The sequence below is a fragment of the Carcharodon carcharias genome, chromosome 8, assembly GCF_017639515.1.
Source record: "Carcharodon carcharias isolate sCarCar2 chromosome 8, sCarCar2.pri, whole genome shotgun sequence".
In the NCBI taxonomy this organism is placed as follows: domain Eukaryota; kingdom Metazoa; phylum Chordata; class Chondrichthyes; order Lamniformes; family Lamnidae; genus Carcharodon; species Carcharodon carcharias.
In genome coordinates this window covers 12,298,862-12,323,383 of record NC_054474.1, presented here as the reverse complement: position 1 = coordinate 12,323,383, position 24,522 = coordinate 12,298,862, and the positions used below count along the sequence as shown (strand labels likewise).

At 47.3% G+C, this 24,522-nt stretch overlaps 2 protein-coding genes across 3 annotated transcripts in view; one reads left to right on the top strand and one right to left on the bottom strand.

The window, feature by feature from the left end:
• Positions 1-791: 791 nt before the first annotated feature.
• On the top strand, positions 792-9,271 carry mrpl22 (mitochondrial ribosomal protein L22). 2 transcript variants are annotated; one of them, XM_041193960.1, is made up of 7 exons: positions 792-893; positions 1,067-1,115; positions 2,387-2,519; positions 3,582-3,647; positions 5,586-5,663; positions 7,540-7,609; positions 8,945-9,271. In XM_041193960.1, exons 4-7 carry the CDS (start codon positions 3,627-3,629, stop codon positions 9,151-9,153), a joined length of 378 nt encoding a protein of 125 aa, XP_041049894.1. In that variant the 5' UTR covers positions 792-893; positions 1,067-1,115; positions 2,387-2,519; positions 3,582-3,626; the 3' UTR covers positions 9,154-9,271. The 2 variants fall into 2 exon arrangements, with proteins under 2 accessions (XP_041049894.1, XP_041049893.1); XM_041193959.1 differs by having other exon boundaries at positions 843-967.
• Positions 9,272-16,149: 6,878 nt separating this feature from the next.
• The window catches only part of apbb3 (amyloid beta (A4) precursor protein-binding, family B, member 3), an 85,038-nt gene continuing 76,665 nt past the window's right edge, over positions 16,150-24,522 (bottom strand). The window contains exons 10-12 of the mRNA XM_041194141.1: positions 21,909-22,024; positions 17,287-17,466; positions 16,150-16,395 (exon numbers count right to left, since the gene is read on the bottom strand). Of these exons, the coding sequence (XP_041050075.1) occupies positions 16,150-16,395; positions 17,287-17,466; positions 21,909-22,024 (542 nt within the window). The remainder of the gene's footprint in view (positions 16,396-17,286; positions 17,467-21,908; positions 22,025-24,522) is intronic.

Here is a 24,522-nt window from a genome sequence, read left to right as displayed (position 1 = left end):
CCCTCCCCTCCCTCTCTCTATCTCCCTCCCCCTCTCTCTCTCTCTCTCTCCCTCCCCTCCCTCTCTCTATCTCCCTCCCCCTCTCTCTCTCTCTCTCACCCTCCCCCTCTATCTCTCTCTCTCTCCCTCCCCCTCTATCTCTCTCTCTCCCCTTCACCCTCTGTCTCTCTCTCTCCCTCCCCCTCCCAATCTCGCTCTCTCCCACTCCCCATCTCTCTCTATCTCCCTCCCCCTCTCTCTCTCTCTATCACCCTCCCCCTCTCTCTCTCTCTCCCTCCCCCTCTCTCTCTCTATCACCCTCCCCCTCTCTCTCTCTCTCCCTCCCCCTCTCTCTCTCTCTCTCCCTCCCCCTCTCTCTCTCTCTCTCCCTCCCCCTCTCTCTCTCTATCTCCCTCTCCCTCTCCCTCTCCCTCTCTCTCTCTCTCTCTCTCTCTCTATCTCCCTCCCCCTCTCTCTCTCTCTCTCTCTCTCTCCCTCTCTCTCTCTATCTCCCTCCCCCTCTCTCTCTCTCTCTCCCTCCCCCTCTCTCCCTCCCCTCCCTCTCTCTATCACCCTCCCCCTCTCTCTCTCTCTCTCTCTCTCTCCCTCTCTGGGCTGTGGAACGCGGTGTATCACTTTCACCCAGATTGTTGCCAGTTTTCCCGGGTACGGATCCCGGCCGCGGACAGAAAGTCCCTTTCGAAACCGCAATCCCTCCCTCCCCCACCCCCCCCCCCCTCTTCACCCCCAACCCCCGACTCTATCCGCTCCCCCCCCCCCCCCCCCGCTCCCGGCAGCAGCCCCGCAAGCGGGGACCGCAATCCCGGCCACAATCACCGAGCAACAGCGCCTAATACACAAATGGAACAGGGCAGCCAGCCCCTGTCATCGATAGCGGAGCGAGTGATTGATCTGTAAGTGTGTGTGTGTGTGTGGATTAGTTGCGTCTGAGGGCGCGTTAGGAACATGGCAGCTTCCTTACAGTCAGGTCAGACCCTGTCTCCAATCTTATTGAGTAAAAACTTTATTTCCTTCGCCCTGTTTCTCATTGTTTTACTGTTTCTGTCTCTCTCTCTCTCTGTTGAAGGTGTTGCTGCTGCTGCTGCGAGGAATTTGCTGACACGCATTCATTCCAGGTGAGACTTCACTCAGGAACCATGTCCTCTGTTTAAAAAGAAAGAACGACTTGCATTTCCATAGCGCCTTTCTCAACCTCGGGCTGTCCCACAGTGCTTTACATCCAGTGAAGTATGTTTGAAACACAGCCACTGGTGTAATGCAGCACCGCCAGCTCCCATAAACAGCAACGTGATAATGACCGGCTAATCTGCTTGTTTTTTAATATTGACATGAAATAGTGACTGTGGGACTTTTAAGTCCACCTCAGAGGGTTGACGGGGCCTCAGTTTAACATCTCATCCTAAAGATGGTACCTCCGACAGTGCGGAGCCTCCTCAGCGCTTTCGCCCGGGATGGCAGCCTGGATTTTGGGTGCAAACCTCCGGAGTGGGTTGCGTAGCCGTGACCTTCTGCTGCAGAGGGGTGCCCACTAAACCACCCACTCTGCCCGTTTGAACCTCAGACTTGCAACAGGGGCCTGCATACGCACCTATCTTACAAGCAAACTGACCCCTGAAGGATGCAGGCACATTGGCTGCTCTTCAAACACTGACAGAAGAGAGCAGCAGTGGGAGCTGCAGCATATACAGGGGAGTAAATGCCCGGTCCTGTAGAGTATTGTGGACAGTTTTGGTCTCCTTACCTAATGAAGAATGTACTTGCCATAGAGGGAGCGCAACGGAGGTTTACCAGACTGATCCCTGGAATGGCGGGATTGTCCTACGAGGAGAGATTGAGGAAACTGGGCCTGTATTCTCTAGCGTTTAGAAGAATGAGAGGTGATCTCATTAAAACTTCCAAAATTCTTACAAAGATCAGGTAGACAAAACAAAAACAGAATTACCTGGAAAAACTCAGCTGGTCTGGCAGCATCGGCGAAGAAGAAAAGAGTTGACGTTTCGAGTCCTCATGACCCTTCAGTCAGGTAGATGCAGATTTCCCCTGGCTTGGGGAGGAGGGGTGGGTGGTGCTCTAGAACCAGGGGACACAGTCTCAGAATAAAGGGACAGTCCATTTAGGACAAAGATGAGGAATTTCTTCACTCAGGGGGTAGTGAATCTTTGGAATTCTCTACCTCAGAGAGCTGTGGCAGCTCCGTCATTGAGTATATTCAAGACAGAGATTGACAAGTTCCTAGACACTAACGGCATCAAGGGATATGGGGGATTGCATTGGAAAATGGTGTTCCGAGGTCAGCCTTGACCTAGTTGAGTGGTGGAGCAGGCTCGAGGGGCTGAATGGTCTTCTCCTGCTCCTATGTAACTTTGTCGTTCTTTTCCTCTCACAGATTACTCGCATCATGCAGCATCGTCCCTCAGTCCCTCTTACACACCAGCCTTGCTCTGCCTGCAAAGAACTGGGAAAGGAAGAACCGAGTGCTTTACCCTCCACAGCTCCCACATGAGCCTCGCAGACCAGTGGTAAGTTGCACCCCTTGCTGCGCCTGTTATTAAATGGCAGTGAATGTACAGCACAGAAACAGGCCATTCAGTCCGGCTTGTCGATGCTGTTGTTTATGTTCCACATGAGTCTCCTCCCACTTTAATCTAATCCTATCAAGTGTAAATACATGAGGGACAAAGTAATAGAAGGTCACCTAGTTTCCCCTTAAACGTATCTATATTGTTCACCTCAACCACTCCCTGCGATAGTGAGTTCCACATTATTATCCAGAGAGTGACACTCCGGAGTCTCTATCTTCTCTTTATAATACAAAATCCACAACAGTTTCCATTGGTCAAACTAATCACTGATGAGCCCAAATCAGGCAGCTCTGAGCTGGGGCTTTGTACTATTTGTCAAAGGTGACTGCACACCTGACCTTTTTGTCATTGGCTTCAACCCCAGGGCAGGGCCACCTGTCCTGGGATGGATTTTGACTCTAACATCTACCGCAGCTCGGAATGTTTTCCACAGGCACAAGCCAAATTTGGAAGGGCTGAAGCTGTTGGCTTCACGATTCAAGCGTCAGGGTCTGATCCTCCCGTTATCACACTCAGGAGGTGGTGGGGTAGTAGTAATGTCACTGGACTAGTAATCCAGAGACCCAGGGTAATGCTATAGGGACACGGGTTCAAATCCCACCACAGCAGCTGGTGGAATTTAAATTCAATTAATAAATCTGGAATTACAAAGCTGGCCTCAGTAATGATTACCGTGAAACTATCACCGATTGTGGTCAAAGTCCTGGCCTACATGTGACTCCAGACCCACAGCAATGTGATTGACTCTTAACTGCCCCCTGAAATGGCCGAGCGTTCAGTTCGAGAGCAATTAGGGATGGGCAACAAGTGCTGGCCTCGCCAGCGACACCCACATCCTGTGAAAGAATTTAAAAAAGTCCCGCTGAAGAGGGGCGGTGGGGGTGGCGGGGGGGGGGGGGTTGCGGAGTGTGGTCTGTGGGCCCAATGCTGCAGCCACAGCCCAGTTACTGACCTGAGGGTGCAGGATTTGATGGTAAAAGGTCCTTTATGTTCCAACAGGAGATTTACCACTGCAGGAGGCAAATCAAGTACAGCAAGGACAAAATGTGGTATCTGGCAAAAATGGTAAGTTTTTTTTATGGTTATTGTGGTAATGTGCCTGGTGAAGGCTTGTTTTATGGTTATTTTGGTAATGTGCCTGGTGCAAACGGTATGTGCATATTTTGTGGATATTGTGGTTATATAATGTGAAAGGTAAGCCTGTTCTTCTCTGGGAGTTTGGATCTGGGGTTTCCTCCTTTTTATATGACCCAAAATTGAGCGGCTCAGTGACAGTAAATGAATGGGGATGTGGTGGAGAGGCTCAGCACCACAGTCCCATTCTTACCACTGCAGAGTGGGAATCCCCACCCTCCCCTCCTCGGGGGCGTCTGCTAGATCTGCCCACCTGCCGGGGAGCTTGCTTGATCTCACTCTCTTCCCACCACAGGCCGAGGCCGAGCTGGCTGACTGAGGCAGTAATCCCCTCACAAAGAGACCAAGGGCTCCGGCTCCCTCTTTTATAGGTTTCCCCTGGCTTGTGGAGAACCTCATCAAGAAAAAAAAAGAAACCTTCGGCTTTCTTGCCCATACGTTCTCCTCCTCCTCCGTTCGGAGCTGTAGAAACCCCCCGCCTTTTCTCAACCCTGAGGGCAAATTGCACCCTGCAGGCAAAGCCAACAGTGGCCCAGGGAAATGAGTCAGGGAGTGAGGATCAGTCCTGCTGGATCCCTCTCTACCTGTACCTCAACAGGCTGCATGGCGCAGAGGGTCTTCTGTTCACCTTCTGCATATAATCCCAGCGTTTAACCAACCCAGAAAGAAAGAATTTCTCAGGATGGTGTGGAAGGGACAGGTCCCAAGTAGAAGAAGCAAACAGCTCCATTCAGTGTCTGGACCGATTCCCTCATCCTCCAAGGATGGTTTGTTTCTTTGCTCCCAATTTTCGCTCTGTCTTTATTTACGTTTTTAAAAATTTATCCTCAAGTTGTTGGTGTCAATGGCTAGACCAGCATTGACTGCCCATCCCTAATTGCCCTTGAGAAGGTGATGGTGATCCATCATCTCGAACCACTGCAGCCTGTGTGGTGTGGGTACACCCACGGTGCCGTTAGGGAGAAAATTCCAGGATTTTGATCCAGCGACAGTGAAGGAATGGCGATTTTTTTTCCAAATCAGGTTGGTGTGTGTTTTGGAGGAGAACTTCCAGAATGTGGTGTTCCCGTGTATCAGCCGCCCTTGTCCTTCTAGGTGGTCGAGGTTGCACGTTTGGAAGGTACTGTCTAAGGTACCTCGGTGGCGAGGTTCAACACTGCCTTCAGTGTGCCAGCGCAGCCTTTGGCCACCTGAGGAAGAGAGTGTTTGAAGGCCAGGACCTCAAACCCGGCACCAAGCTCACAATCTACAGAGTAGTAGTGATACCCACCTTCCTAAATGGCTCAGAGATGTGGACCATGTACAGCAGGCACCTTGAAACTCTGGAGAAGTACCAGCAGTGCTGCCTCTGCAAGATCCTGCAAATCCATCGGCAGGATAGGCGCACCCGTTCTCACTCAGGCCAACATCCCCAGCTTCGAAGCATTGACCAGGGTCAATCAGCTCCACATCGTCCGCATGCCTGACACGAGACTCCTGAAACAAACGCTCTACTCAGAGCTTCGACACGGCAAGCGAGCCCCAGGAGGGCAGAGGAAACACTTCAAGTACACCCTCAAAGCCTCCTTGAAAAAGTGTGACATCCCCACCAACACCTGGGAATCCCTGGCCCAAGATCGCCCGAATTGGAGGGAAAACATCCGGGAAGAAGCTGAACTCTTCGAGCCTCATCGCCGAGGGCTAGCTGAAGCCAAGCGTCATCAGTGACTGTAGATCGCGCGTTGGACTCTTCAGTCGCCCGAGAACTCATTTTTAGTGTGGAAGCAAGTCATCCTCGACTCCGAGGGACTGCCTGAGAACAAGAGTGAGTTACTGCATGAGATTCTTGTGACTGTGTGAAGGATTTTAACCCTAATGTTTGTGTTGCAGATCAGAGGGATGACCTTTGACCAAGCTGTTGCCCAGCTGCAGTTCAATGACAAAAAGGGAGCAAAGGTTATGCTGGAGGTAAGGGAATCAACTGAAGAATAAGGGGATTTGGACAATTGGTGATATTAACTTGCCTGGTTGGTTAATTTTTAAACACTGACACTTAGAAAGAAAGAAATCATTTGCATTTCTGAAGCGCCTTTCACAGCCTCAGGAAATCCAAAACACTTTACAGCCAATGAAGTATCTTTTTGAAGTATAGTCATCATTGAAATGTAAGAAACATGGCAGCCAATTTGTGCACAGCAAGCTCTCACAAACAGGAATATGATAATAACTAGATAATCTTTTAGTGATTTTGGTTGAGGGATAAATATTGGCCAGGAGACTGGGGAGAACTCACCTGCTCTTCTTTGAAAATGTGTTTCACATCCACTTGAGAGGACAGACAGGGTTTCAGTTTAAGTCTAATTACAACACTTTGTTTAATTGAGTTTCAAAGGAACCTAGGGTAAAGATTTTGCACCTGTGTCCTCACACTTTTACCCCACTAACACTGGACCAAAGTCACCCGGATTGTAACTACAGAGTGCAAATAGGGTCTCATCTGGAAAACTGCATCTCCAGCAGTGCGGGGCTTCCTCAGGACTGCACTCGGAGTACCAGCCAGGATTTTGCGCACAAGACTTTGGAGTGGAATTTGAACCCATGACTTTCTGACTTCGTTGCAAGTGTGCTGGTTTGGGAACTGCCTGGAGTACATTTCATGCCTGTTGCACTGCAGGAACACTGGAAGTTGCTAGGTCAGTTGGAGTTTTGGTGATCATCAGATTTTTGCTTCATAAGGGTAGCAAGGACATGGAGGTGAGGTACAGATCAGCCATGATCCAATTGAACAGCAGCAGAACAGGTTTGAGGGGCTGAGTGGCCTCCTCCTGTTCCAGTGTTCCTTGGAGAGATGCCAATACCCGAGAAATCAGCGCAGCCTGGTGATGAGGGCAGGAGGCTGAAGGATACCTGGAAATAAATTCACCAGCCTTCACATTGCAATCGCACCAGTTGTTGGAATTAGTTCCGCAGTCAGTTATGGCATCAACTCTGGCTTTGGGGAGCACTCTCACCTCTGAATCACAAGGCTGGGAGTTTGAGTCCCACTCCAGAATCTTGAGCACAAAATCTAGGCAACCAATTGGCTGCAGTACCAGGGGAGTGCTGCACTATCAGAGGTGCCTCCTGACAGATGTGACATTAAACTAAAACCCCATCTCCCCTCTCGGGGTGAATACTATTAGTTAATATTCTTTGGGTGGAGCATTATTAAAGAAGAACAGGGGAATTCTCCTGATATTCTGGCCAATATTTATCCCTCAGCTAACATCGGATTACATGGTCATTATCTCATTGCCTTTTCTGTAAGCTTCAATAACCCCATAATCCTCTGAGATCTTTCACTGCTCCAGCTCTGGCCTCTTGTACATCCCCCATCTCTTTTGCTGCACCACTGCCAGGGCACTGAGCCCTGGAATTTCCTTCCCAAACCTCGCTACCTCTCCCTCCACTATTAAGGTGCTTCTTAAAACCTGCCGCTTTAACTGGGCTTTTGGTGCTAAAATCTCCCGATTGTAGCCTGGTCTGCTTTATAATCGCTCCTATTAAGCGCCTTGGGAGGTTTGCATTGCATTATCAATGCAAGTTGTCGGGCGCAAAGTAGCTGCCACATTCCTGCATTAAAACAGCAACAACAACATCCTGAGAGCGTTTCATTGGCTGTAAAATGCTTTAGGGCATCCTGTTGTTGTGAAAGGTGGTGTATAAATTCAAGTTTCTTTCTTTGCAGTCTCCCTCTGTCTCACCGTTTTCCCCTCTGGTTGTAGTTGGGGTTTTGACCTGTTTGTTTGTGATGGGTGCCCTGTGTTGTTCTTAAATCTGTGTTTCTGTTTATTGCCTCTTTCAGGTTCTTTTGGAAGCTCAAGAAATAGCGGTGAGGAACCACAACCTGGAGTACAGGTCAAACCTGTACATAGGTAAAGATGGACCCCAGTAATTTAACGACAATTCTGTAGTTTCGCAATCGCCAGTATTGTACTTCATTTCTATAACACATTTCCTGACCCCAGGACATCCCAAAGCGCTTTACAGCCAGTGAAGTACTTTTTGAAGTGTGGTCACTGCTGTAATTTCAGAAGTGTGGCAGCCAATTTGCACACAGCACACAGCAGGCTCCCACAAACAGCAATGTAATGAATAAACCATATAACAAGACCATAAGACATAGGAGCAGAAATTAGGCCATTCGGCCCATCGAGTCTGCTCCGCCATTCAATCATGGCTGATAAGTTCTCAACCCCATTCTCCCGCCTTCTCCCTGTAACCTTTGATCCCCTTACCAATCAAGAACCTATCTATTTCTATAATCTATTTTATAATAATATAATATAATCTATTTTAGTTTTCTGAATTCTTTCATGGGATGAAAGGCCAGCATTTGTTGCCCATCCCTAATTGCCCTTGAACCGAGTGGCTAACTAGGCCATCTCAGAGGGCAGTTAAGAATCAATCACATTGACGTGGATCTGAGTCATAGCTAGGCCAGACCTGGGCGGGGCGCTAAAGGGCACCAGTGAGGGGATTTTCATGGCCACCATTATCGGCTTTCAATTCCAGACTTATTATTTAAATTTAAATTCCACCAGCTGCCGTGATAGGATTTGAACTCATGTCCCCAGAGCATTAGCCCAAACCCTTTTGGATTATTAGTCCAGTGACATTACCACTACGCAACCATCTCCTCAATGATGTTCGTTTGGAAGGAAAAAAAGACTTGCATTTATGTTATGCTTTTCAGATCTACTGGGATCTCAAAGCACATTACTGCCATTAAATACTTTGAAGTATAGTCATTTTTGTAATGTAGGAGATGTGGCAGCCAATTTGCACATAGTAAGCTCCCTCAAACAGCAATGTGATATTAATCAGATAATCTTTTTGTAATGTTGATTGAGGGATAAATATTGACCCATGACACTGGGGAGAACTCCCCTGTTGTTCTTTGGAATATGCCATGGGATCTTTGACATCCACCTGAGAGGCAGACAAGACCTTAGTTTAACACCTCATCTAAAAGACAACGCCTCTGACAGTGCAGCACTCTGTCGGCACTGCACTGGGGTGTTAGCCCAGGTTTTTGTGCTCAGGTCCTGGAGTGGGATTTGAACTCACAACCTCTTGTCTTGGGGGCAAACCTGCTACCTACTGAGCCACAGGGTGGCACAGAAGTTGAAGGCAAGGAGCAACAAAGTTAGGCCATCTCCCGACAGGCTCCATTTCATTTCCTGTTCCTTCTCCCTAACCTTTTTCAGCTGAGTCATTCTCGGGTAAGGGCCAGTACCTGAAGAGGATTCGATACCATGGCAGAGGGATGTTTGGCATCATGGATAGAGTCTACTGCCACTACTTCGTCAAGCTGGTGGAAGGAAGACCCCCAGTGGAGAAGGAGACCACCGGCTTTGACCAGGCCAAGGAGTACGTGCAACAGTTGCGCAACAGAACCATCGTTCATGCACTATAATGAGGCCACATGGGGCCTGACATGGCACTGTTACCCGTGGGCTGGCCCAGCATACCAGTGTAACAAGGCTGTATCAGGCTTGTAAGATGATTGTAAATAAAAACTTATGATTTGGTGATTTTTTTTTGTTTTGTTTTTGTTTTATTTCATACACCGGCAGCAGGGCAATTCAGTTTGAGGGCCCAGTCATCCGAGTGCAGATCAGGACTGCCCTTGCTACTGGTTACAGAAGGAACAGGAAGGAGTCGGACATTAGGCTGCTTCAGCCTGCTCCACCTTTTAGTTATCATGGCTGATTCGAAATCCCGTCCCATCTCCATATCCCTTGGTTCCCTATCGATCTCAGCCTTGAATATGCTTATTGGACTGAGCATCCACAACTCCCTGGGTTAGAGAATTCCAAAGAATCACCAGGTGTCTGAGTGAAGAGTTCTTTTTTCTCAATCCAAAATGGCTGACCCCTTTGTCCTGAGATGGTGCCCCCTAGTTCTAGACTCTCTGATCAGCAGAAACAAGCCCCTCAGCATCTACCGTTGCAAGCCCTCTAACAATTGTATATATTGCAAAGAGATCGCCTCTCATTCGACTAAACTCCAGAAAGGATAGGCCCATTGATCTCTTCACAGGACAAGGACAGGAATCAATTAAATAAACTTTTGTTCCATCCACTTGTTAGGTACAGAGGTCAAAACTGTACATAATGCTCCGGGTCTGGTCTCACGAAAACCCTGTACAATTGCAGCAAGACTTTATTCTATACTCTAACCACTTGCTGCAAAAGACCAACGTACCATTTGCTTTTCTAATTGCTCTCTGAACCTGCATGTTAACTTCCTTCTACAAAGGCCATATACAAAATCCCTCTGAACATCGACATTTATTTATAAAAAATTCTGCCTTTCTATTCTTCATACCAAAGTAAATAACCTCACCTTTCCCCACATAATACTCCAATTGCCCCCTTACCGACCAGTTCCCATCCTGAAGGTGTAAAGAGTGCTGCGGGGTTCTCTTTCAGAGCATTTTGGATGTGCCCAGATGGTTCATCTCCACTGTGTTAAACCAACTTCTAGATCATTCTGGCCTATTGAGCATCCCAGTTTCCATCGTTCTTTCAGCTGCTGAGGTCCTAAGCTCTGTAATTTCCCCCTTCCTGCCTCAATACTTTTGACACCTTTTAAGATTCTCCTTAAAACCTACCCTTTTGGCCCCCAGCCCTGATACCTTATTGTGTGGCTCAGTGTCATATTTTGTTTGATTGGATACACAGCACGTTCGACCCAGTCCATACTGGTATTTATGTTCCATTCAAGCCTCCTCCCATCTTTCCTTATGTAAATCTATCATTGTAGCCCTCCATCCCCTTCTCCCTCATGCATTTTACTAACTTCCCCTAAATTTTTAAAAAATTCTTTCATGGGATGTGGGCATCACTGGCAAGGCCAGCATTCGTTGCCCATCCCTAATTGCTAGGCCATTTCAAAGGGTCAGCCACATCGCTGTGGGTCTGGAGTCACGTGTAGGCCCAGACCAGGTAAGGGTGGCAGATTGCCTTCCCCTAAAGGGCATCAGTGAGGCTGACCAGCTTTAAACCCCAGATTTATTAATTGAATTTAAATTCCACCAGCTGCTGTGGCATTAGCCTGAGCCTCTGGCTTACTAAAGCCCAGTCGCTATCGCTCTGCCACCGTCCCCCACATGCTGTTCACCTCAGCCGCTCTCTGTGGTAGCGAGTTCCACGTTCTCTCCACTCTCCTGAGAAAAGAAGTTTCTTCTGAATTCCCTATTGAATTTCTTGGTGATTGTCTTATTTATATTCATGGCCTTTAATTTTGCTCTTCCCCACAAGTGGAAACCTGGCCTGTTGTTTGCACGTCACCTTTCAGTAGTGAGGTTGGGAAATGGCCTTTTATCCATGTTGTGTAAAGTGAATCAGTTAAATGACTGCGGCCAATAATTGCGATCTGATCAATTCCTTTTTCCAACGCGCTGCAGTTTGGAACCATGTGCACTGTCCAGCTGAAGCTGCTGCAGTGAATGCAGAGGAGAAAATTCATTCGCAACTTCAACATTAACTTCAGCCTGCCTTTGTTAAGACTCTCTAATAACACAGTAAAAACAGGTTCATTTGGGGATTGGTCATTTAGCACTGAGATGGGGAGAAATTTCTGCACTCAGAGGGCTGCGAATCTTTGGGATTCTCATCTCAGGCGGCTGTGGTTGCTACGGCAACATGCACTTTTACCTGCATGTTGCAGTCTGGGGCAAAGGATAGTGATGGTGGAGGCTCCACATTTCTTTCCCTCACATGGCTGACCAGGAATCTCTCTCGCTCTTACCACCCACCATTGGCGTGCGTTGAAAGGATTTGTAGTTTTGGCTGTACTATAAACAAATCTTCCTTGGACATCAAGTCCTGGAATGGGACTCAAACCCAGAGCTTCTGGTTCAGAGGCAGAGACTCGAACCACTACACCGCAGGACTTTGGGACTAGGCAATTAAGGGATAAGGGGTTGGGAAGCTGGGGTTGAAGTAAATGATCTTATTCCATGGTGGAGCAGGTTGGTGAGGGCCCAATGTCCTACTCCTGCTCCTATTTCTTACTTTATGTTTCAACTCCAGTCTGAGTTGAAATAAAAACAGAAAGTGCTGGCAGCATCAGTGGAAAGAGAAACAGAGTTAAGGTTTCGAGTCCAGTGTGACTCTTCCTCAGAACTGAGTTGAGTCAGCTTCTTTCAAGCCGGTACTGTAATCGGGTTGAGAAAACTCAACCGTTGTTGCATTCCTAATCGCTACAGTGTCCCCTGCTGAAAGAGGGTGACACAGGACAACAGTCAGTCCGACATTACCCTGGTAGCAAGATGTGGTGAGGTGGTAGATCTGGGTGTCTTCAGTGCACTCGTTGGAAAGGCACGTGTTTTCAATGCTATCACCAAGGGACAGCAATTGGACAAAAATGGAAGGGGACCAGAGGGAATGGTGCCGGGGCAGGAAGAGAAGCCATCACAAGCGGTTCTTTGGCTGCGATTAGATAGATAAGAATAGAACTAGGTGAGAGCAGTCCCACCCAGCTGGACAACAGTGGAGAGGTGTTGGAGGAGGATGGTGTGGTCAAACCGTTTCAAAGACAGGGTGAGGAGGGAAATCTTACCTTTGTCACAGTGCCTTGGATAAGGCCTGTTTCAGTGCTGTGGCAGGGGCAGAAAGCTGATTTGAAGCGGAGGGGGACACAGTAGCTGAAGACGGAGGACCATTAATAATATCGGCTAATGTGGGAGCCAGGAAGGTAAGGTCAGGAGTTTTGCGGGAATAGAGTGAAGGTGTTCAAAACTCCAGGAACACTCTGGAATGCAAATGAAACCTGAGGCTTCTTTGTAAACCTTCTCCTTAAACCCTCTCTACCCAGTACTCTCCATCCTCATTTTCAACAAGAAGTGTGACGAGCTCATGGACTTTGTCACCGAGATTGAGAGCATCCAGTCAACTGCTTCTGCCATATTCCTCCCCTGAACTTGTCTCTTTCTCAGTTTCTCTCCTACCTCCCCTCATACTCTCTCCATTCACCTTGTCCGAGAAACATCTCCTGCTGCCCTCTGCAGTTCTTGACTTGGGGAGGGGGTCGGGTTTGGTGGGGGGGAGCGGGGCGGAGAAGTTTTTATTTCTCACTCTTTCTATCAGAGAATATACTTCAGACATTTTGGTAGGAGCAAGATCGAAATGCAAAGAGGATTTGCAAGGGACAATTGAAGCAGTGAGACTGAGTGTTGTCAGATGAGTTCCACTGATGCCTGAGTGCTCAAGTTATTAAAAATTGCCATCATTCTCATTTTCACATCTTCATTTATTTAATAAACAACGGGTTGTTCACAACATCACTCTCCACCAATCCCTGTGATCACAATGTGATAACATCACCTTCAAGAACATTTTTAATTAGTGGCAACTTTTAACGAGTAAAACACGAAGAGCCCAAAATTGCCGGCCGTGAGGAGAGAATTTGAACTGGCTCCTGGTTATACCAGCACTGCCCCTTTAAATTCCCATGAGGGGAGCCCAGGGGCTGATCATCTGCCCAGCCTTCCCCGCACCAGGGAGGACTATCTGGAAGGAAGTTAGAACATGAGAAATAGGAATCGGCCATATAGCCCCTTTTACCTGAATTCCACTTTCCTGTCTTATCCCATGTCCCTTGTTTCCTTAATGCACAAAAATCTATCAATGTCAGTCTTGAACATAGAGATAAAAACAAAAAACTGTGGATGCTGGAAATCCAAAACAAAAACAGAATTACCTGGTAAAACTCAGCAGGTCTGGCAGAATCGGCGGAGAAAAAAAGAGTTGACGTTTCGAGTCCTCATGACCCTTCAACAGAACTAGGACCTGTTGAGTTTTTCCAGCATTTTGCTGTTTTTATTTCAGATTTCCAGCATCTGCACTGCTTTGATTTTATTTTTGAACTAAAGTTCTGTTGAAGGGTCATGAGGACTCGAAACGTCAACTCTTTTCTTCTCCGCCGATGCTGCCAGACCTGCTGAGTTTTTCCAGGTAATTCTGTTTTTGTTTCAGTCTTGAACATAATCACCGACTGAGTATCCACAACCCTCTGCGGCAGAGAATTCCAAAGATTCATAACCGTCTGAATTTCAGCGAAAATTTCCCTTCAGCGCCATTCTAAATGGCCAACTCCATCCAGACCATCCCTTAACCTTCTACACCCGAGTGAGTACAAGCCTAGTCCGTGCAGCCTGTTATAATTTAGTCCTGGTTTCCCACATTTCCTGGGAGAGCTTGCCCGTTGTGCCATTCGTGGGTTTTGATGCAACTCACCGCCAACAGGGAGCTGGCATGATGCCTTTTGAAGCCTTTAGAAATGATCACAGCCCTTTAATAGACTAAAGGGTGTTGATTTCACGGGGGTTTCTGAACTCAGAAGGTTGATGGCTGTACTGACAGCTGAGGAATGTTTGTCAGTGAGTGTTGTCTTCAGTGCTGAAGAGTCTCGGGCACTCTTAATTGGGGGAGGGGATGTGGAGAAGGGCTCTCACCCTCCAAGGTTATATTGGGGCAGCTGCTACCCCAACAGCTTTGGAGGGGGATTCACAGAAAAGAACTGAGTATAAAAGCATGAGATTACAATGACAGGTTGCACAAGCTAGGCTAATTTTTAAAAAAATTATTCTTTCATAGGATGTGGGCATCACTGGCAAGGCCAGCATTTGGTATCCATCATATTCCTAAATATCCTTGTTCAGTGGCTTACTAGGCTGTTTCAGAGGGCCTTTAAGAGTAAGCCATACTGCTGTGGGTCTGGAGTCACACGTAGGCCAGGCCAGGTAAGGACAGCAGATTTCCCTTCCCTCAAGGGGCAGCAATGAACCAGATGGGTTTTTACAACAATCAATGATTGATGTCATGGTCACCAATTTCCATTCCAGATTTATTCATTGAATTCAAATTCCAACGGCACCATGACCCCATGTCCCCAGGACATTAGCCTGGGTCTCTGGATTATGTGTCCAGTGACTTTATCACTACACCACCATCATCCCTCCCCTATTTCCTTGAGCATGGGTGATCTAACTGAGGTGCTTAAGATGACGAGGGTAAGGTGGATAGGGAGAAACCATTTCCTCTCATGGGGGAGTCCAGAATAAGGGGCATAACTTTGATATCTGGGCCAGGCTGTTCAGGGGTGACATTGGGCAGCACTTCCTCACACAAAGGATAGTGGGAATCTGAAACTCTCTACCCTCCCCGAGAAGGGAGAAAACAGTTCAGACCAGCACTCTTTTATTTCTCAGTTTTCACTGGTGTTCTGTTTTAAGGTATATAAGACCATTTCAGACCAGTGTTCTTATTTCCCAGCTTTTACTGTTGTTTCCTTCTGGGCCAGTGGTTGCTGGGGGTCAATTGGAGGTTTCAAGACTGAAATTAATAGTTTTTTGTTGGGTTAGAGCATCAAGGGATATGGAACCAACCTGGGCAGATAGAGTCAAGATGCAGATCAGCCAGGTTCTCATTGAATGGCGGAACAGGCTTGAGGGGCTGAATGGCCTCCTCCTGTTCTTCAGTCCTTCTGGGTTAATTTCCTCAGGGATTCTGTTTTTCCTGTGAATTCTTCCAACAAAGCAGCGGCAGGTGATTGGGGAAGAGTCAGTGTTAAAAATTCGCTCGTGTAGTTTGCCCTACACAGGTGTCCGCCCTTGTGTCAGCAAAGTGAGTTCGTGCCCCAGGATTTTCAGACCCTCTCGTGTTAACTGCAGCCAAAATCAGAATCAAAATGAATTCCGTGTCCCACACCATCCTTACAAATGTGGAAATTTCCCACCGGGAATTTTCCCCTTTGCTCTACAACACTCGTACAAAATTAAAATGGATGCAACTCACAGCTATTTCTATACAGTAATTGTCAAAGACCTCAGATGCACTACTGATTAAAGCCCTATCCTTCCCTCATGTGTGTCCCTTCCCTCCCCTCGTCCTTTGCCACTCCCACACCCAACCCAGCACCCTCCTCCACACACCCCTCCCCATGCACCTAACATAGTTCCCTACCACCCCACCCTCTCCCTCACCCCCTCATATACAAAATGGCTCCCTCCCCATCACGCCAATCCCTCGCCCCGCCTAACTCAACCCCCTCTCCCTCATGCTTACTCCCCCAACCCCCCACCCCCCACCTAACCCACCACCCTATATCTGGGGTCCTTCCCCTTGCAAGGGACTCCCCCACCTCCCGCCACCCAATGTGGCTCCCACCCCTCACTCCTCTCCCCCCCCCCCCCCTCCCCCCTCCCCTACATAACACGGGCTCCCTTCCTCTCTCCCACCTGACGCAGCACCCTAACCCATTCCCTCCCCCACTCACCCCCTCTCCCTCTGCGCCCAACACAGTTCCCTCCCATCTCGTGCCCCTCCCAACGCGGCTCCCCCCACCCCTCACATTCCCCATTCCCCCCACCCACCAACCCCCCCCAGCGCCTTCCTCCGCGACACTATGGCATTTGTAACACCGAGTGCTTATGTTTGAAAGTGTCCAGTAGTGCCAGCATGCCACGCTTCAGATTGGAGCCGCCAGTGCACTTGGGGGTGGAAAGGAGGGGTCCGGGCGCGGGTCCCGCACCATCAGTCGCTGGGGGCGATAGGTGCTTCTTCAGGCCTGCGGGGGGCGACTGCGAGCGGATGGCCCTCTTGGGTCTTGATGAGGGACCTCCGGCCACCAAGCACTTCTGATATTGCAGCTGTTGGATAGAAGGACATCACAGGGTTAACCAACACCACGTGAGGAGCGAGGGCAGAGTTCAGCTACCACAACAGCACATAATTTAAAGAGGGATGGAAAGCCCGGGAGGTGGGGGGGGAGGGGCAGCATGATTCCCTGGAGAGATAATTGGGGGAGGATTATTTTCTCTCCTCTGTCCCTTTCGAAGGATGTTTCACCTTAGAGTCCAACAGGGTCGAACCTGATACTTTCCACGTTCAATGACAATTTCCTGAAGAGATCGTAGTATAAAAGGAGGCCATCTGGCCAATTGTGTCTGTGCTGGCTCTTTGAGCGAGTTGTCCAATTAGTCCCACTCCAGCCACTCACCATCCCGACTTGGAAATATATCGGCCGTTCCTTCACTGTCGCTGGGTCAAAATCCTGGAACACCCCTCCCTAACAGCACTGTGGGTGTACCTACACAACAAGGACTGCAGCTGTTCAAGAAGGCAGCTCACCACCACCTTCTCAAGGGCAATTGGGGATGGGCAATAAATGCCGGCCTCACCAGCAACGCCCACACGCCATGAATGAATAAATTAAAAAGAAATACCCCACACTTGGGCCCCTTTCATTAGGCCTCACTATGTACAATCCCTATAGGTATACATGCTATGAATTGTGTTGACGTTGGTTCAGTTACCCCGGGTTTATGTATTTTACAATGGCTATAGGGAAAGGATGGAGATAATTGGATAGCTCTTTCAAAGAACAAGCACAGGCACGATGGGTTAAAAGACCTCCTTCTGTGTTACCAGGTTCAGTTACTCCATGATCCTAAACTGCAGGGCCATGGGGAATGGGAGTAACAGAAAGAGCCAATACAGGCTCTTTAGTGACACCCAGTGCTACCTACAAGAAGACTCACCATGCAAGCGGCCTGAATGGCCTCGGAGATACAGCCAGCGTCAGGCTCACACCAGAAAACATGGCACTCGAAGCGTTGGAGTCCTGTGTCCACAATGAGGCCAAAAGTGCGTGGGTCCTTCCCGATCCCCAGAAATGTCAGGTACCGCACACGGCACTCCCACCACGGCTCCCTGCTCTCCTGAACACAACAAAAAATACAGATTGTTCAAAAAATATATGTTCTCACCAAACGGATTAGCCCAGAGGTCTGCTGGAGCAGAGGAGTCTCACAGAGTATTTACAGCACGAGAAGAGGCCATTCAGCCCAACAGGTCTGTTCCTGCTCCACACAAGCCTCCTCCTACCATTTTTCATTTCACCCTATCAGCACATCCTTCTATTCCTTTCTCCCTCATTTGCTTATCTAACTTCCTATTAAATACATCTATGCAATTCATCTCAACCACTCCCTGTGGTAGCGACTTCCACATTCTCTCCACTCTCTGGGTAAAGACTTTTCTGCTGAATTTCCTATTCGATTTATTTGTGACTATTTATGACCCCAGTTCTGATCTCCCATGCAGGTGGAAACAATTTCTCTACGTCTATCCTATCAAAAAGAGGAAGTCTCATGGCACAGTGAGTCACATCTTGCCAGTGAACCAGGAACTCTGGGTTCGAGTCCACCTCCAGGACTTGATGGCCAGGGAAGGTGTGTTCACAACGTGGCCAAACATGTTGACCATCAACCTGCAAATCTTTCCAACGGACGCCATTGGCAGGTGGTAGGAGCAGGAGAGACTCCTGGCCGACCATGCTTGATATGGAATGGTGCCCCTCAAGCTGTAGTCTCTGACAGGAAAAACTAGTCATGGAAAACAGGTGGCAGCATGTTCTTTATCTGCCTCATCTGTCTCTAGATGTGGGAAGCCTTTCTAATTCTGTCCTATTGAATCCTGAAGATCAGTTTACCCTCAGTCTTCTCGCCCTTTTAGATATGACCCTGATGATACCCTGTCCACACCATAAAACATTTGGGATGGGAGTGGGCAGCCTGATTTTTTAAAATAAATTCTTCGAAGAGCAGGAAGTAAGGGGGGCTTCCATCTTCCTAGGTTGCCCTCTGCAGATCAGGGGAACGGCCTCCCCACACCTTTCCTACCCACCTACCACCTTAAACCCACCACTCACACTGCCCCTCTGGCTCCCTGCCTACCCTCCCTGGCCTGATTCCGGGGATCCATTGCTCCTTCTTCTTGTTTCCTGTTGCAGGCCTGGCAGCAGCCATGAACGCGCTCTTGACGCTGCCGGGGTGGATTGGCCAGCAGCTCCTGATGGCGCGACTTCCTCCCCGTTGAGGGTGTCCCACTTAGCCCTGGTTTAGCCCACCCATAGCGCGTTATATCTGCAAGGCGGGCCAGCGTGGAGTAGGTTGGCTCCACGTCGACTTTGCTTCCGGGGAGAGTGGTGGGGGGGCAAGTTGTCTGTAACCCCCATAATATTCTTTTTACTTATTTATTTATTTATGGGATGTGGGCATCACTGGCTAGGCCAGTATTTATTGCCAATCCCTAATGGCCCTAGAGAAGGTGGTGGTGAGCTACCCTCTTGAACCGCTGCAGTTCATGATGTCAAGGGCAGTCACTCTCAGCTCGTCTTTGAGTTCAGCTCTTTTGTCCATGTCTCAACAATGGCTACAAGATCAAACTCATTTATGTCTATTTGTGCCATTAATTCATCTATCTTGGTCTGAATGCTTCATGCACTTAGACATAGCGCCTTTAATTTTTGCCGGTTTACTTTTACTGATGTTGTCTTCCTCGCTAATCTTGATTAGTGTTCCCTGTCCCTTTCCATCAAAATCTGCTTGATTTTACCTGAATCATACTCTGCTCTAGAAATGGGTCTTTTGTCTATTTTTAAAAATTGCCTTATTAACCAAAGTCTTGACATTTTCTGACCTACATGCCAGGTCCCTGTGCTCTTCGAAACCAATTAGACATTTATTTTTCAAAGATTATGAAGCCTTCCTATTATGTATTACCTCACATTTATCAATACTGAAACTCATTTGCCATGAAAGGCCTGTTGCTGTGCTGAATATTCAATGACTCCACATGTTTTGAGCTTGTAATGGGTTTTATGATGAGTCTAATTGTTCGTTAATGTCTCAAGACTACATCTGTTCATGGAATTAGGTCCAATTTCTACCAAGTTTTGTTAGGCTACCTATCCAGATACCACTTCCGAGTGGCCCAGCTCTTAACCCAGAAGCTTCGACAATGAAGGATGTAACATTTTCTATCCCTCAATGCAATGTGTAAAGAACGCTTTGGGAGTTGGCTACAATAGGATCTTTATAGTGTGAAGAACTCTTCAGATTTGCTTCCCAAGGAACTGCTGAGTGATTCACTTCATGTGTGAGCAGCCAGAGATTCCAGTTTCAATAATGAAAGAGGTAGGACAAAGGTTAAAAGATATAACTAAAGAAACATCAGCTCACAAATGGCATCGACATAAATGAATAGATAATATATTTTAGGTGCTGGCTGAAGAACAACTGTTGGCCAGGGCACTCCTCCTGTTCCTCTGTGAAATGGTGGCTATGTTACCTTTCAGGTCAACCTGAGAGAGCAGACGGGGTAAATTCTCATCTAAAAGACTGCACCTCTGGCAGTGCAGCACTCCCTTGACAGTGCCCTGGGGTGTCAGCTTTGAATTTTGTGCTCAAGTCTCTGGAGTGGGGCTTAAATCCACAATCTTCTGTCTCCGGGATGAAAGTGCTACCCACTGAATCACAGCTAACAGCTTGAGATGGGCGCTTAGAGGAGATGAATATATTGGTTTCAACCCAGTGAAGATGCAGAGCAAGGAGCTCAGTTGGATATTAGAAGGAACAAAAGATGAAATTTTCAGTAGACCAATTACCAATGTGGCATCGATAAAATAGAGAAAGGGCTTTGACAGAAGGAATTGCGTAGAATTTCCAACTCAAAAACAGGACATTCAGCCTGGTTGTCAGCAGGACAGTAGGCTGTGGGTTCATCTTCATCATTACCCATACATCTGAAATGGGACATAGGTAAAGATAACAAGTGAGCGTGAGAGTTTTCTCCGTGATGGGTGTGAAGCGTGAATGAATCCAATTTCTGTTTATTTCCTTCCCACACTAACCACTCCACTCCTGCCATCTCTGCCAATATCAGCAATGGTAAATGTCAAAATTTTAAATTTGAAGTATTTTTCTTAATTTTTCCCTTCTGAATCTTTTTCTGTCTGAATCCAGTCTTTCTTTCTCTTCATTTCCCTTTCTGAACTTGGTTTGACTCTAATTCACCCGATTTCCTTCTCCATGGACAGGATTTTAAGGGGTCCTGTGGTCCCTGACCAACCTCCCCCACCACCCCCCAACCCAGCTCAAAGGTCAGGGGGAGCCTGCCCACGATCCCAATGGCTGACCTGCAGAACGGTAATGCTGGGAACAGCGTTAGCTGCTTTACAGCGAGATTTCCGGCCCTTTCTCAGAAGTAAGTCCTGCTTGAAGAGAGCTGCCGACGAACTGGGTTGGCCGGTAACTCTGTAATCCCAGATGGGCAATCCCACCACTCCGAGCAACCCAGGGAAGTCTGGGGTCGGGGGTCTTGACGGGGGGGCTGGGGAGCCGGGTTCAGGAGGCCAGGGTGAAGGGTTAAAGGAGAGTTGACCTTGGCGGGTGGGGTGGGGGGGGTGGGGAGTGGTGGGGAGCTGCCTCTGATAGGCCCACAAAGGTGGTTCCCTCCTCCCACTGTTGCCTGACACCAGCCCACACAGCTAAAGCTACACGGCTTCCCGCATGGCATGGCCTCTCCATACCATAGGTAATATACTCTGGTGGCAGCGGGATGAGGCCTTTAAGTGGCTATGAATTGGTCATTTAAGTGCCACAATAAGATCAAGAGCAGGCAAGCCATCCAACGCCTGCCCCATTTTTAGACAGGTCTGAGGAAGGCTGGTAGACAGCGGGAAGCTCACCCACTCTATTTTATAAGGACCACCCCCATCCCACCGCTATCAAACCCGCCGGCAGGGGAGCATAAAATCCAGCCCTCTCATCCCAATCCATAAATCTCATTGGTTAAGGAGATCGCCCGTTGATCCCACCGTTCGCTAAGGTTCGAGATTTCCTGTTGCTCTTGTTGTGTTGTTATCAGTGCATAAGACCAGAACTCAGTGCAATAAAAAGTGGATTCACTTTGTCAGTTACTCTTGGTAGCAGTGAATAACCATAACAAACTGCATTTATATAGCACCTTTAACATAGTAAATCATCCCAGGGTGTTTCACAGGAATGTTATCAAACAAAACTGGACTACAGAAAAAGATAAGTAGAAATTGGTGGCCAAAATCTTGGTCAAAGCAGGGAGCGTCTTAAATAGGGGGAAGAGAGGTAGAAATGCAGGAAGGTTCAGGGAGGGAAGCCCAGAGCTTGGGGACTAGGTAGCTGAAGAAATGAAAACTGAACACAAGGGTTACGTACAGGCCATCGAAGGAATTAATGAGTTCCTATGGATTGATTGTGAAAGGTGTTCCTGCAGGATGGAGGCTGAGAAAACGAATGGGGAGTAAGTGATGTGGAGGATGTGGATCTGAACCTGGGCTCACCTGCCCCTTACACACAGACAGTGTGGTATCTGTGACTTGCAGGAGGACTGATGACCAGTCATGTCTGTCCACTGAATCCAGCAGACTCCTGATCACCCCATTCACCAGCTTCATCCCTGGAAATACATCAACATCAAGAAAATTAAAAACAAAATAGAAATATACCATTGAAAATAAAACTAGGGTACTGATAAAATAATATATTTTAATGTAAATATCCTTATAAAGATATGTACCAATAAATCAATACAGTCTTGTGAGAATTATGCTTTGTAAAAGAATTAAACCATGTTTTCAAATTCTGTAGCTTTAACATATGCCCGTAGAAGCTTAAACAATATCATTTCGAATCTAATTGAATTTTTGTACCCTGGTTTGCAAGCTTGCCTCAAACTACATGAAGCTGTACCCGTCTGGTTAAGAACATAGGAACATAAGAGCACAAGTAGGCCATTCAGCCCGTCAAGTCTGCTGCAACATTCAATACGATCATGGCTGATCGTCCACTTCCATGCCTTTTTCCCACGCTATTCCCCTTAACCCTTCATGTCATTGGTATTAAGAAATCTGCCAATTTCTGCTTTAAACATACTCAATAACTGAGCTTCCTCAGCCCTCTGGGGGAGAGAATACCAAAGATTCACAACCCTCTGAGTAAAAAAATTTCTCCTCATCTCGGTCGTTAAGTGGCTTCCCCCTTAAGTTGAAATTGTGTCCCCTGGTCCCAGGCTCCCCAGCCAGGGGAAACATCTTACTTGTCTATCACTTACCCAGAAAATAAATATCAATGAAAAAAGATACCAACAAAAATATGCACCACTGAAAATACGCAATCAATTAAAAGGTATAAGACATGTCAAATATAACATCGAAAGTAATAAAATATTTACTGCAAAATATGTGCAATTTTGAATAGATATTGAAGGAATATCCTACTGATTATCATATGTACTGATAAATATACTCCAATGAAAATATATATCCAAGAAGGAATGCAATGATAAAAAAACAATTTAAAAATTCTATACTCAAAAACATATTTCAGCAAAATACTGACTGATAAAAATATATGACAGTAAAGTTCCCACAAACATAAGATGAAGACTGAAGCATTTCTTTCTGATCTGTGACCATTTATTGCAAATGCTTAACACAATGATGTCAGCCTGGACTCATTTGGTAGCACTCGTGCCTCTGAATCACAAGGTTGTGGGTTTAAGTCCCACTCAAGAGACTGGAGCACAAAATCTACACTAGCACTCCTGGTGTGGTACTGAGGGAGGGTGGTGCTGTTGGACATGTCCTTTTTTGGATGAGCTGTTGAACCAAGGCTTGGGCTACCTTCTCAGGGGGATGTGAAAGATCCCACGGGCAACTTTGCGAAGAGGAGCAGGGAAGTTCACCCCATTCTCCTGGGGTCAACATTTAACTCTCAATCAACATCAGGTAAAACAGATTACCCGCTCCTTTATCAATTTGCAGTTTATGGGAGCTGGCTGTGCACAAATTGGCTGCCATGTTTCTCTATATTATAACAGTGACAACACCACAGGAGTATTTCATTGGTTGCAAAGCGCTTTGGGACATGCTGAAGTCCTGAAAGGCTATATAAAAATGCACATTCTATCTTTCTAAAATTAAACGCATCCATTGCTTTCTATTAGAATATGCCATTGACACACGTGCACATTTACCACTTGGCATCAGACCATAAAACAGACAGTGCAGATTATCTTCCCGTTATTGAAATTACCCTGGAGGCAAATTCAAGTTTAGCCCTCTCACCATATAGGGTTGCACATGACAAAATGGACTCTTGATTGAGGCACAGCATCATGACTGATTCAAAAGTAGCCACTTCATAAGAACCCAGACTGTCCAGGAAGAGGGTAAACTATTGTACTTATCCAATTCTTGCTTGAACCAGCTGATAGAACCAACAGCTACAGCATATGTCAGTCATCCATTCCAAACACTGATAATCGACTGTATAATGGGATCACATCTTTACATGTTCCCTCATCTAAGATTGAGGATCTAGTTTCTTGAACAAATTGTGACTACCATAAGGACATTGACATTATACTGGCAATATTCTTTTGGATCTGGAATACTTCTATGAGCTCCTCAGGGTAGAGACGTAGGCCTAACCATCTCCAGCTGCTTCATCAATGACCTTCCTTCCATCATAAGGTCAGAAGTGGGGATGTTTGCTAATGATTGCACAATGTTCAGTACCATTCATGACTCCTCAGATACTGAAGCAGTCTATGTCCAAATGCAGTAAGACCTGGACAATATCCAGGCTTGGGCTGACAAGTGACAAATAACATTTGTGCCACACAGATGCCAGGCAATAACCATCTCCAATAAGAGAGAATCTAACCATCATCCCTTGACATTCAATGGCATTACCATCGCTGAATCCCCCACTATCAGCATCCTGGGGGTTACCATTGACCAGAAACTGAACTAAACCATCCATAAATACTGCAGCTACCAGAGCAGGTCAGAGATTAGGAATCCTGCGGTGAGTAACTCGCTTTCTGACTCCCCAAAGCTGTCCATCATCTACAAGGCACAAGTCAGGAGTGTGATGGAATACTCTCCTCTT

Bases quoted from the DNA above. Each gene is read 5' to 3' on its own strand.
- mrpl22 (XM_041193959.1), top strand. From the start codon at position 946: ATGGCAGCTTCCTTACAGTCAG. The intron at 1,116-2,386 runs GTGAGACTTCAC...TTCCTCTCACAG, and splicing joins CTGACACGCATTCATTCCAG to ATTACTCGCATCATGCAGCA. The intron at 3,648-5,585 runs GTAAGTTTTTTT...TTTGTGTTGCAG, and splicing joins TGTGGTATCTGGCAAAAATG to ATCAGAGGGATGACCTTTGA.